This window comes from Drosophila ficusphila, unplaced genomic scaffold, assembly GCF_018152265.1.
Source record: "Drosophila ficusphila isolate 14025-0441.05 unplaced genomic scaffold, ASM1815226v1 contig_712, whole genome shotgun sequence".
Taxonomy (NCBI): Eukaryota; Metazoa; Arthropoda; class Insecta; order Diptera; family Drosophilidae; genus Drosophila; species Drosophila ficusphila.
The window spans coordinates 154,485-168,397 of record NW_025064651.1 but is presented as its reverse complement, the minus strand read 5'-3'; the positions used below and the strand labels follow the sequence as shown (position 1 = coordinate 168,397).

At 39.2% G+C, this 13,913-nt stretch overlaps 2 protein-coding genes across 5 annotated transcripts in view; both read left to right on the top strand.

The window, feature by feature from the left end:
- The window catches only part of LOC108090040 (laminin subunit alpha-1), a 68,267-nt gene that overhangs the window by 11,242 nt on the left and 43,112 nt on the right, over positions 1-13,913 (top strand). For both annotated transcript variants that reach the window (XM_017188538.2, XM_017188540.2), the window contains exons 2-3: positions 4,641-4,963; positions 11,925-13,816. In XM_017188538.2, coding sequence (XP_017044027.1) covers positions 4,641-4,963; positions 11,925-13,816 — 2,215 coding nt within the window. The remainder of the gene's footprint in view (positions 1-4,640; positions 4,964-11,924; positions 13,817-13,913) is intronic.
- On the top strand, positions 1,174-4,428 carry LOC108090041 (mediator of RNA polymerase II transcription subunit 22). Of its 3 annotated transcripts, none has more exons than XM_017188542.2 (3): positions 1,174-1,337; positions 3,766-3,830; positions 3,887-4,428. In XM_017188542.2, the coding sequence occupies exon 3, from the start codon at positions 3,897-3,899 to the stop codon at positions 4,320-4,322; it is 426 nt and encodes a 141-aa protein (XP_017044031.1). In that variant the 5' UTR covers positions 1,174-1,337; positions 3,766-3,830; positions 3,887-3,896; the 3' UTR covers positions 4,323-4,428. The 3 variants fall into 3 exon arrangements, with proteins under 3 accessions (XP_017044031.1, XP_017044033.1, XP_017044032.1); XM_017188544.2 differs by lacking the exon at positions 1,174-1,337 and adding an exon at positions 3,647-3,679; XM_017188543.1 differs by lacking the exon at positions 1,174-1,337 and adding an exon at positions 3,674-3,692.

The window sequence follows — 13,913 nt, the reverse complement described above, 5'->3', positions numbered from 1 at the left end:
GTCAAATATTTATTGAAAATAAACAAAGCCGGCTAACAAACCAACTGACAAACAAGACGACAACGGCGGACAGCGGACCAGGTTGCGTCAACAGATTTCCAAGAAAAGAAATAAAATAAAAGGGGTGAGGGAGAGGGGGAAGGAAAAAGGGGGGCTGCAAACTGACCAGAACTGAAGATGTTTGGTCATGCATCAGTGCAGCGCAGCGTTAAAAGCCGGGAAACTCAGTGGGAACCGAACGGGTTAAGATTGGAGCTGCCTGCCGCCAAGTGGATGGACTCACGGCTGGCTGGATGGTTGGATGGATGGCTGGTTGGTTGGTTGGTTGGTTTGGTTTGGATAGACGGATGCTGGGTTCTTGTTGGCTCCCAACGACGTCGGTGGGTGCTTCAAAAAGATGGTGAGAAGAACACATGCTCCATCCATCCAGCAAGCATCTTTCTCCAACTGGAGAATCGGCTACCGGCTTTTCTTCCTCGACATCTTCAAGAGGCATCCGAGTCCGAGTTCTCGGATCGCCCATGTTCCCCTGTTCGTTTTTAGAAAAATATTTATCCATGGTCTGCCCGCCCGCCGATCGCGATGATGATGTTCATCATGGGCACAATGTGGTCGATGACTTCGCTGGCTTGTGTTATGCAAGTAATGCTTGATTTGGTATTGAAGACTGGTAGCTGCCACTCAATGTTCGCTCGTTGTTGTTGTTGGCATGACTCACAACAACAACAACAGCAAGAAAAGGCGCGATGTGTGGGTGATGCAATTAGGGGGGAACATCGTGTTTGGGGAGCTGGATCTGTGTAGCTTCCCATTTTGGGAGTGACTTTTGGGGAGCTTTATGATTTTTATTTCTTAATTGAGTTGAATTTCTTAATAAGATAAGGTTTTTTATTAAATGGGTAATTTATGTTTAATAGGAAACCAACTTAATTTTGAGTTAGTTTAATATATATTGTTTTCTATAAATACATACAAAACTTTATGAAATATATTAAACTATTTATAACTTAAACATTATTTTTACATATTCAAATACATATGTTAAAGATATTTAAAACATAAGAAAGAAATATTGAAGTGAAAAGAGCATCGGTTTTTTAATGAATTCTGTATCTATCGCATAGACTTTAATTTTCGATATAATATCGAAACTATTCGCATATCATCCCTGTTTTCATCTCGAAAATTTTCTGAGAAAAAAAGGAACAGAAAACTTGCAAATAAAGCCTATTACTTTTGAGTGCAAAGTCGAAGCGTATTATCCAACTGCCCACTGCTGTTTTCAAGCGTATCCTGATTAATTAGTTACCATAATAGACACAGGCCTTCTGAAAAAGGTAAAGTTTCAGGGAAATTCTTCGATCCACGTGCCGCAAGTTGAAAGCATTTTACTGTTCCGCATTTGATCCATATCGACATGGCGCATGCGGTACATAAATATTTCCACTATTTTTGGACAGGCTGACGGGGGATTTGGCTATCCGTGCTCCATGGGGCCCCCAGACATTCTTGTTTTCCTCCTGGCCAATTATGCACACAAACAGACAGCTGGAGGTTGAAATTACAGGGGCATCAGTTCTCTTCATTCCCAGCTGCTTATTAAGTCGTTGCCAACCGACTTCAAAGATGGCAATGGAAATTAACCAATTGCTGGGATAGACAACTTGCTGTTAAGGTAATCTCGAGTTGGTCAGCAATTGGAGTGCTTCCTGTCAGAGCGAAAATCTCCATCCAATTAAGGCTGCGGACTGATTTGCATAACCAATTTGCCTTCAACTTGCATACAAATATTGATTTTCGGGCGCTGAAAAATTGCAAGTAAAATGTTATTATAAAGAGTAAACCAAAAAAGGGCCGGTAAGCCGAAAAAGATGATGATGGATGCTCGGGAAAGTAATCAAAATTCACTCCTCATGAAAGAAACTTTTTGGGGAAACGGCTCAATTACAAAAAATGGCGACAATGAAAAAAATGTTAAAGGCATCATCTTCGCCTGGTCATGTCGTTATAAAGTAAACAAAGAGAAGCAGAAGCACTTAAAAATTGATGGAATAATTTAATTCAGCACCAAAATGTTGGTACATAATGAAAAAAGCGAGAAAACTAATTTAAAAAGATGATTTTTCGGTAAAAACAAAAGCGAATAAAATATGAGTGAGCTCTATAAGAAAACCAATCAATGTCAGTTGCAATCTCAACTTGTATTTTTTCAGCCAACACCTTTTAAACTTTCCCACTTTAAATAAACCAATTAGTTACCACGATTCATAACAAAATCCCGATTTACTTGCAACAATGTACTCCCAAACTATTTATAACTTAGTCATCAATAATTGACGCCAGACATGCCAGCCAACAATAATTCGAAAAATAGTTGCGAGAGTATCGCTTTCACTTTAAAAGTCTACGAGAAAAACTAAGCTTAGACAAAAAAAAATTGATTTAAAGCGATCCAAACAAATGTCTTTCAGTCAAAGCGAAAAACAAGAAACTCTGCTCTGGGCAAAGTTCAAATACAAAGTGTTAAAAGCGTGAAAGAAAAACTTATCGACAGCTGTCAAAATCGCCCAACTCAAGAGGAAACCGGCAAATGGCATTTAAATGTTTTGACAAATGACAAATTTGCGGTAGCCAAAAGCAGAAAAAAAAGAGGGAAGTTAAATAACTGCAGACTTCAGGCTGGCGGTGGCCTTTTCAACGGTATACTTTGAGTTATGTATAAGGCCTCTTAGCTCCCAATCCGCCCCTCAAATACTCCCATCCCCCAAAAAAAATATATTCACGTTTTCCAGCGCTGACAGCTTAAGTGAGAAAAGTATTGCTGATTAAATGTTTTGACAAATTGACTGCGCCACAAAAAATGAAAGTGTTTATAAATTAAATAAATGCCATAAAAGCTGAGATGGAATCTTTGCAATTGAATACGATTGGATTAAATTTGAAGAATTTAACCTAAAAACTTACATAAATATTTTTAAATTATTTATTTACTGTCTGCCTAACCTTAAAATTGATAGTTCTGATTTATAGCCCTTTGCCACCCTCACTTAACTACTGAAACTTCAGATTCAAGTTCCCAGGCTAAACTTTTCTCATTCGCCCAAAAAGTTTGTTTGTTGATCCTTCCCTATAACTTATATGCCATTTTCCTGCAATTACGTCAACATTTTTGTCTTGTTTGCAAAGTTTTGTGTTGACAATTGGCAAAAAAAAAAAAAAGAAAAAAGGAGCTGGGCAGCAAAAGGAAACAACTGCAAACAGCAGTGGACTGCAATTTGGAGCTACAATAACATGCAAATGGCATACCAGGTCAACATCTGAGCCCCAACTACAACTGAAACTTCAGGCTGTTGGCTGCTGGCTTTTGGCTGTTGGCTACTAGCTGTTGGTCAGCGATAAAGTTTATCTCGAAAGTTGCACGGCTGGGTTATCTGCGTACCGTGAGATACTTGTACATTTTTCATTCAACCCGGCCAAGCCAGCCAATCAATAATTCTCATGGCACAAAGTTCACAGCGATCCAGAGCAGCTGGCCCAAGTAGGTGATTTATTGGCAATGTTGTCTTGAGGGCTTGTTCTCTACTTGTTCGGTTTGAGCAATTTAATTGATTGGCCTGGGAAAAACTGTCAGAATTTGAATAATGGAGATAGCAACTGATTTTGGGTGCTTTGATTGAAAGTAAACGATTTTGGTTTGTTAAAATGTTAACTCAAGTGACCTCTTCAGTGTCTCGTTAATCGAAATTCGATTTATCTTTTTTTCAGTTGGATTGAGAGATTGAAGATTTAAAACGAATTGGAGATTTAAGGATTGTTAGCAAAGCTTTAAGGTTTTTAAAAGGAATATTATATTATTACATTATATGTTAATTTATATATTAAATAGAACTAAGAACATGGATAGCAGCTCAAGGACCACGCAATTAAGGGAGACGCAGCTAATCTCCTACAGAAATCAACTAAAATCAGACATTCGCAGCATGTTGGTTAACTTTGAAGAAATCTTGAAGCTAGCTTGCGATAATGAAAGTCCCAGCCAAGTCTCTAAAAGCACTCAGTGCGAGAAGGACGCTTTGGAACTTCAGGTGCGGGCAGGCAATATAGTTCGCGCCGGAGAATCTCTAATTAAGATGGTGAAGGACCTTAAGGAATTCTATATTTTCTACAATTACGCTTCCATCGACGAGGATATCAGAAGGAATTCGGAATTGTGCATAGCTACGCAAGGCGAATATGACGAAAAGATAGCGAAAGTTGCAGATGAAATGGAAGAGGATCTGTCTGATTTGGAGGAGGAGTACTATAACAGCTCATACAAATAGTCCCTAAAAATCAAAGGAATAACCTCGGAGCAAACAATGCTTGCCATTATTAAATACAATTGTTTTTTATATGTAAACAAATAAAGACTCTTTGTTTCTGATACTATGACACTTTTTAAGGAAATATCAAAATAAATAGTTATTGATTTACATAGTATCCAGTTGGAATATTTAATCTTTTTCTATTCTTTAAATCGTATTATTTTAATTAAATGATGAAAAAACCGCAACCAATTTTAAATTGCATTACAATATCTTACAAGAAAACAATTTAAACCTTGTGAACCCTCATTGATCTATCTATTTTCCCACTTCTAGCCCTTCGATTGCTAAAATCGGAAGACTCGTACTCATCAAGTGGCTCCGGAGGCCTCTATCCACCGCTCTTCAATGTGGTTTCCCGAGCTGAGATCTCGGTGAATGCGACATGTGGCCAGAACGGAGCCGAGGAGTATTGCAAACAAGTCGGAGCTAAGCCGTGCGGCATCTGCAATGCCCACTCCTCGGATCGAGCCAAGCAGCGCTCCATCCAGTCGCTGATTTCGACGGGTTCCGGACTCGAAGAAGGCTGGTGGCAATCACCAACGCTGCAGGGTGGCCGGCAGTTTGAGTACGTTACCATCTTATTGGATCTGAAGCAGGTAAGTCAAACTTACTCCGAGTGGACTCTGGTCAGGGCTGTCATCTAAGCCATCCGAAATTGGCGGGGCTAAGCTCTTGTGACAGACGAGCTGTGATCCAGTTTGTAATTAAGCCGCTGAGTTGTCACTCATTTACAAGCGATTTAACGCCAGCTCCATGATCCATCGTTATACATGCCTCGGCCTGTCCCATTGGAACTTTGAAACATGATCTTCTTGGCGATCGGACTGGCACTCAAAACCCGTTTGATGCCCATTCAGTTCTAATGCAAACATAAATTGCTTTTGATGGAGTTTTGATTAAGTCATATTGGCTTACATACTCATGCTTTTTTACAGCGACTTTCTCTGATCAAGGGGAAATAGTCTGTCATTTCCGGTGTTGACTTGGCTACGGAAATACGTCATAATATTCCTAAAAAAAATTAGAGAAATGTGTAGAAGGTTTTTAAATATGTATAAAGGAATTAGGTTTTGTTAAACTCACCCTTAACAACATAAACATTTTCCTGTAAGTTGATTCTAAACATGAACTTTAAGAAGAATCCCAATTAAAAATAGACCTCCCAGAAGGCGTCTGTTACCATATTTTATTTCACACTTGCGCGGATCTTTAAATCTTGATTGGGTGCTAATCGTTCGCCGATAGTGTTAATTGGAATTTCAAAGGGCACTCGACTGCAACGATTCGCCCTGCAAGAATCACAATTAACTTCACACTTTTCCAATCTCCTCTATTGGCCAATAATGTGCTGAAAACGAAGGAGAAATGAAACGGAAAATGTATATCATCTGTTTAGCATCAGCCGACACAAAGTTGACATTTCAAGTGCGGCTTGCACTCGAATCTTCTCCCCCAGAAGTTTCAATGTTTTGATATAATTCTTCTTTGCCATATGCCAGGGATCGGGCCATTCCAACTCACAAAGATTGTGGCCCAGACCAAGGCGAAGGCATTGAGTGTGCACTTAATTAAAACGAGAAGCATTCGAGGAGGAGGAACATCCACAGACTGGAAGTGATTTAAAATTAAAAACATTGTTTTTAAAAAAATTATTTATTTTTTAAACAGCATATCCAAAAAAAAAAAAGCCTTAAAGTATGAAAGATTTATGACAGCCATGCGTTGCTCTCCGAGTTTATTAATAAATTCCTGCACGTCCCTTTCACAAAGGGGGAACTCTATACAGAAGTATTTAAATTGGTCTCTTCACTTAATTAATTCTGACGTTACGTATTTCTAGTTGCCAAACAGAATCCAAATATAAATGGCAAACCTTTTATGGCATCTGCCTTACTCTTTGTATATGTCAACCGCTTGTTCGTTTTTGTTTTTTGTTTTTTAATGCAATTGTGGCTTGGACTACATTTTTGGTGAGGCAACGACCACAGAATTTATAGGTTCCCATGATTTTCCCGATATGGACAGAGCGGATGTCGGAGGAACGAAGTCAAATGAGGGGCATGTGTCAAAATTTACACGCTCTCATTGCGTTGATTTGCTTGAGTGACAAAGAATATTCGCAGCTTGTCAGGAATTTGGTTTAAAAGTCTGTTCGTTTTTGTTATTTTTTCATTATTTTAAAACGGAATTGTTAAACAAAAATTGTTCTTATGTGGAGCACAGACTTGTATTGCCTTGACTTTTAAAATTGTACGCTCATTACTCGTAAACTTTTCCCAAACACTTTTAACAGCTGCTGACTGTCGCATTCAATGAGCATCGAGACAATAAATTCTCCTCTAACAAGTTCACTAATTAGCTATATCCACAATTAAGTGTGTTGTGTGATTTGGCTGTGAACACATCTTGTGCATTTGTCACAACTATTTAGAAACACATTAGGAAGATCTCCCCCTTGTTGTCTCTCAATGCCAGCCAACCAAAACACGAACACGATTTATGACCTCTGAGGAAACTTGACATTGATGTTGGTTGGTTTCTCTGCCTTTTTTCACGGGCGACAAAATCTTTGGGACTTCCAGGCTTCAACGGATTCCCTCTCCATGCCGGCATGGATTTTAACAATTAGACTAATCGAGTGATTTACAACAACAAGAACAAGAAACCAAATAGAAACGACAGGCGTGTGTCAACGATTTGACAGCTTAAAATATTTCTTTCCGCGCTGGGAAAAAGGCGACAGACTCCGGCAGTCCTCGCAGACCGGTCAGAACCATTGCCATGGATCGTCTGTCTATATGTCTGAATGTCTCTTTGTCAGTCAGGCAGTCAGCCATCCAGTCTGTCAGTTTGCCAGTAAGCAGTCTGTCAGCCTGTATGTTCGTACAACAATGTCTAGATTTATGCTTGAATGGCTTTGGGGCGCGCGTGACTAATTGAAAGTCTAGCGAGAATTCTACGAACAACGCGGCCAGTGGCTCTTAAACTGTGAATGCATTGCTAAAATATAAGTTATTGAAAAGGAAAGCCATTTCAATTTCAAAAAGTTGTGGAAAAAACTGTGTGGGATTCCATATCTAATAGCAAGTTTGGTAAAGGTGTAAAATATGCAACGAAATAAATTACACTATATAAAGGACTTTGTTACCTATTTAGAATTAAACTTCCTTGTTCTTAAACACTGTATTCTAAGCAAAATTAATTCCTTTTTAAAAACTAATAATCACCTTTTTTGTATTATTGCCGGCAAACATCTGACCAGTCTTGCTAATACGAGTATTTCCAATTTGAAATGTTTAGTGTTTGTTTTTGTTCAACTTTTTTAGACAGACATTTAATTGCTTCATTAAATTTAGCCAAATTTGGCCAATGAAAAAATAAATAAAAACGAGGGGCCGGTCATTTGGCATCGCTATTGGTTTCGTAACTGTAATTCAAATGTTTGACAAGTTGTTGCAACATTCGCAGCGCCAACAAGTAACAACAACAACAACAACAACGAGCAAAGCGTGTTACAAGCCACGTTCGAGACGCATTTTAGGCACAGCAATTATTTTAATGGTCAATTTATTTATTTGTTTGCCTGTGATTTTCGTTTGTTTTTTTTCGACATTTTCCCTGAATTTGCCTTTTAAAGAATGCTTCCTCAGTTCGCGCTGTTCAACTTCAGTTGGTTGCATTTGCATGAATTTCCTGCATGTTTTTGTTTTTGTTTTTTTTTTTTGGATTGGGGCTTAACGTGATTGAAGCCTCGCTTGAATTGTTTTCATGTCATTTACCAGGAAGAGGATTTTATTTTTAATGGTCAATGGCACAGGGCGTGCAAAGTCAGCAACAAAAAAGGTGCTTGAAAAAGTACAAGAAAATATTGACTTTTTTAAATTCTTTCTCAAAAAAAACCTTTGGAAACATGAAAGCCATTTCAGTAAATAAATGCAAAGAATTTTGATTGTCCCTGAATTACAAAAACTATCATAAATCAGTTTGTTTATTTTTACAAAAATTGATTGCAAATACATAAATGTTCGAATGTAATTAAAGCGCAGTCAAAGAATTATTCATAACCACATTCCATTAACTTCTCGAGCATTAAGTCATACATTTTTTTTTTGAAGTCATAGTGTAACTGCTACTTGTTTAACTCGGATAATTCAGTTTTATTTCTAGAAGTCCAAACAAGTTATTCAAAACTTTGTTCGTTCTTTAGCCGCATTAATGCGCCAATTTTCAGAGATAAAAACTTGCAGCAGACACAAAACTTTGCGATTACTTCAGTGCGAGCAGCCAAACACGTCGAAAAGTCTGACTGAGCGATAGAGAAAAGTAAGAAATTGTGCAAAAATATATATGAGAAACATGTCTGCCATGTGGGTTCATTCACCATGTTATCTAAAAGCGTGCCAAACCGAAAAACGTACAAAAAATACAACAGGAGATTCTGTTTCTTCCAATGGGCCACCAAACTATGAAATTTGCCAAAAAATATGCCGAGATAAAATGCTGTCTAGCACACAGGCCCAAATAAAACTAAAGGCAAGCCCTAAATTTGTTGTCTTTTATTTTGGCTGTCTCACTCTGTCTACTTCAATTTTTCGGTCGTTTATTTATAAAATTTTTACGATGTCGTGGGTTTTCACGTTCGGTGTGTTTTTGGCAATTAACTGAGCGTCCGTGTTAGTTTTTTTTGGGGGCTTGAGCGCAGAGGAAGTTTCCTGTCGGTTATGCCTGGTGGATTTTCTTCATTGAGCGATAAATATTTGATTGCCGTAAATGTTAATTCGTGTAATTTACGACATGCAATGGTCCCTCTTACCACTCAATTTCGTTTATCAACTCAAATTGGATACCTCACTCATTTCCACTGAATATTTTAACAATTTTGTTAGTCTCTCTTTGATTTGGCCTTATCAGTTGATAAGTATCTATCAGGTAACAGGTTTTGGTGCATATACAATAACTCACTCCCTCTGGGGAGAATCCACAGACCAAATATTTGTACTAAGAGTGATCTTCATCGGCATGTTGTAAACAAGTTTGTGGTTGTTGGTTGTTGCCGTCAATTGGCCGAAACTGATAAAAACGTCAAAGTGTTACCCCTGAGGCCTTCACCTGCCGCTTCTTCGATTGCAATCTACAACGATTTTCACATCTCCACAGGAAAGGAGCTAAAGGAGACCACGACGAAGCCTTTTCATACATAGTTCGCCTCCTTCGGCGGGAACTTGTTTTTGCTCAACAGGCAGCAGGAAGTCAGTTCAGAAGCCCGGGCTGCTCTCGAACTGATTGCAATCAGGGCTTTGGACAGAAATTTGATGGGAACAACATAATTCACTAGAGATAACTTATCGCCTTAATTCGTGTGTGTCAAGTTCAGTGGCTCCTTAGCAAGCCATCGGAAGTCAAGGAATTTCGAATACCGACAACCAAAAAATACCTTAACGTTTTCTTATGGCTAGATTTAATAAAATTTTATTTATTCTTTTACAAATGTTTTTGTTAGGGTAAGAAGAATTCATACATTTTTTGATTACATTTTACTAAACTGGATAAATATTTTTTTATGTTTCCAACAAAAGTTACTTTGATGATTTCCTTAGATATTTTCTGAACACCTTGGTATCCGGATTGTAAGTCAATGCAGTTTTGGTTGCAATTGTTGACTTGTACAAAGATATTACACTTAATTACTATATATGATAAAGATAATTATTTGTTAGTAGTTAATACAAACAGTCTCATACTCTCCTATGTTTACATTGCACAAAAAATTAAGCTAATACTAAAACATTTGTTTATTAATATGATTAGAATCTATAGTAATTAAACATATTCATTAAATTATTTCATATAATTTCATTTTGGGGCACACCTGGCCCGAATCGACAGTACCCAAATGGTAGGTGAAGCTGAGTCGCCCTTTTGACATCCTGACTGATGAACTGGTAGTCAAAGACTGCAATAGAAAGAGCTTGTCCCACCTTATTTATATTTTTTCATAGCCTGTATGCCCACTCAATGACCAGGTGAGATTAACCCCGCTTCTCTTTTATCTCTGCGGTTTCCATCTGCTGACATCTGTTTAATTGGTCTTAATCCCCAGTGCAATGCTTTATACCAATTATAATTTGATTGTCCATATGTGGTTCTTTGAATCAAGAGCTGAATAGAGACCAGCAATTAGCAGAAGGCCATCTTGACACTCTGCAAAAGTGAATCATCTAATCCTTAGGGTTCAAATCAAAAGGGGGCAGGATAAAATATAATACTGCATACTTATAACATAGATTTCCTCTTCACCATTAAACGACAACCACAAATCCAAGTCCTAACTGAAAATCCACTTACAAATTTATTTTTGCGGTCGCTCTTTCACTTATTTGTCTTGTTAATCTTATCAGCTTGACAGACGCCGTTGTCGCTGTAATCGAATACAGGCGGTATTCAATAAGGCGAACGCACGCATGCGCACTCCTCTTCCCACTCTCGCTGGCATTTGACTTCTTGTGTTTTTGCATTTTATCAGCGTTGGAAAATCGGGAAAATGTGTGCTGCTGATGCCATTAGCTACTTAGTGAGTTGTGGGTAAACAAGTGGCTTTGAAATTTGATAGAGTTGTTTTTGAGTTGGCGATACAGCAATTGCTCTTTCGATTTCGTTTTCTCTGCCGTGGATTTGATTCGGGAACCGCGATGACTGGCGAAAAGCTAAAGGAAAATGTTTAAAAAAATAATACCTCGAACTTATCTGGTTAAATGGCGCCATGTGGCTGCTCTAAGTCAATGCATCGTAATCAATTATACACCTGGCCACACCTTCGCCACAAGTCGCCCGTCCGAAAATTCAATTACATGCCTTTTATTGATTTCTTATTTTGGCCTGCCTTGGTTTTTAGCTTGTGTGGCTTTTTTGGCCACTGATCTTCGATAGGCGCAACATTTTCAGCGTCTCGAACACGCGACGTTTTTGGCATTTGGATTTTGTTTTCCTTCTTTTTTTTCTAACATATATGTATGTTTTTTTTCTAACAATTTTTCTTAAATATCGCTTGTCAGCTGTTGCCGCCGGCCACGTTGAAAGAGCCACAGTTGGGCGGCGGTTTTTAGAGGGTCTGCGGTTGGTTGACAGTTTGGGAAATTTATGACGCGGCAATGGCAATGTTGGGTTAAAAGATTTTGCCAGCACCACGCCGCATTATCGGAGATATGGATGCAGTTTGTTGGTAGTTCACAGATGCAAAGATATGTGCCAGCGACTGGATAGAAACATCAGTTGGTGACAGAAACACTGACATTTGGGTGCGTAGATAATTTATTGCTCATTTGCCCATTGGCTATAAACTCGAAATGCTGAGGTGCGATGGCAGTTGTGTTAACGGTGGGAAAATCTGTTTTTCACTGCTGCGAAATTGTAACAAATTACTGGTTATTCGAGAAAAATATATATATTCCATCTCTTAATGATTTGAATAGTAAGGGTTTTATTTATAAATATTTTTTAAGGATTTGAACATAGAAAGGTTGCCTATATTGATTATTTTTATGTTTCTTTTCCTTTTAGCCTTATCAAATATTTTCGGTATGGCTGAAATCTGCCAACTCACCTCGACCAGCTTCATGGATTCTTGAGAAATCCCTGGATGGTATAAACTTTGAACCTTGGCAATACTTTGGCCTCAGCGATGCAGATTGCCAGAGACGTTGGAGCCTTTCCGGACAGAATGGGAAATATGTTTTCCAAAACGACACCGAAGTTATTTGCTCCACTCAGTTTTCCAAGCCAGGACCTCTTGAAAACGGAGTGCTTCATGCTTCACTACTGAAAAATCGACCAGGAGCCGCGGATCAGAGTCCTGAGTTAATGGAATTCATTACTACTCGCTATATAAGAATTCGTTTGCAGGGAATGCACTCCACTGCAAATTTGGATAATAGTTTGGATTGGCTGCTGGATTCCCCTTCACTGGAGAAGCACAGCTTTTATTCCCTTTCCCAGTTGAAAGTGAGTGCTCGTTTGGATTGTCATGGTCATGCAAATCGCTCCCAGGAAACGCCAGGAAGTCCTCTGCTGCAGTGCATCTGCCAGCACAATACTTGTGGAGATCAGTGTGAACAGTGCTGTCCGCTCTTCCAGGATCGATCATATAGGCTGGGAGGAGAATGTGAGATATGCCAGTGTAATGGACACGCCGAGAGTTGCACCTATGATTCCTTCTTGGACAAAGGCATCTGCCAAAGTTGCTTAAATCACACAGCTGGCAATGAGTGTGAGTTTTGTGAGAGTGGTTTCTTTAGAGAATTGGATGCTCCACTTACCGATCCCTGTTTGCCTTGCTCTTGTAACCCATCTCGATCCACGGGAAACTGTGAACCAAATGGAGGAAGCTGTTATTGCTTGGAGGGATTTCAGGGTAAAAACTGCGAGGAGTGTGCTCCTGGATTCTATGGAGATGAATGCAAGCGATGTGAGTGCAATGAAAGGGGAAGTCTTTCCTCTATTGGATCTTGTTCGGGAACCTGTCAATGTAAACTCAATGTGGAGGGCAGCACCTGCTCCGAATGTGCACCGGGTTACTTTGATCTGAGTGCAGAAAATAATGAAGGTTGCACCAGTTGTTGGTGCTCCGGTGTTTCCCAAACTTGTCACAGTGCTAAACTACAAACAATGGCTTTCGAAACCCTAAATGATTGGAAGCTTACGGATATTCAACGAGTTAAACCAATTTCAATACCCGTCGATGCCAAACAGAACCGATTGATTTTTGCCAACGAATTGGATGAAGTGGAGGCCATTTACTGGCAGGCTCCATTGGGTTATTTGGGGAATCGATTGACCAGCTATGGAGCCAGGTTGCAATTGCTTTTATCCTGGGTTGTAATGAGAGGTGATACCTCGGGAAAACCGACTACAGGACCTAATGTTATCTTATTTGGAAAAAACGGATTAAAGATTGCTTTTGCGGATGAATCTTTGTCAGGATTGGAGGTCAGCTTGAATGTAACTCTTACAGAGGAGGGATGGTATCATGTTCCTCCTACTGTTAAAGATATAAAAACCAGACTAAGAAGAACTGAGGGCGGAGATTATCACGGAGAATCGGTGACCCGTTCCCAGTTCCTTTCCGTTTTGGTTTCCCTTGATGCTGTGCTCATCCGAGCAGCTTTTCACACCGATCAAGTGGAAACTTCTTTAGAGAGAGCAGTCATTTATTCGGGAGGAGTTGAATTGGGTGGTAAATCCTCTACCCAAGTGGAACAATGCCTTTGTCCAGCTGGCTATACTGGTCTCTCTTGCGAGGGATGCGCCTTTGGTTTCAAGCGAATATATGAGAACACTTCGGATCACCAAGTTTTGAGCAAGTGCATCCCATGTCCCTGCAATGGACACTCAAATTCCTGTGATTTACAAAGCGGAAACTGCGGCGATTGCATGCACAACACCTACGGAGATCGGTGAGTTGTAAAAAACAGTTTCATTTATTTTTAAATTATTAGAAAACTAAAAATTAGTGATTCACTTTAGTTTGGCCACAAACCAATCATCCTTTAC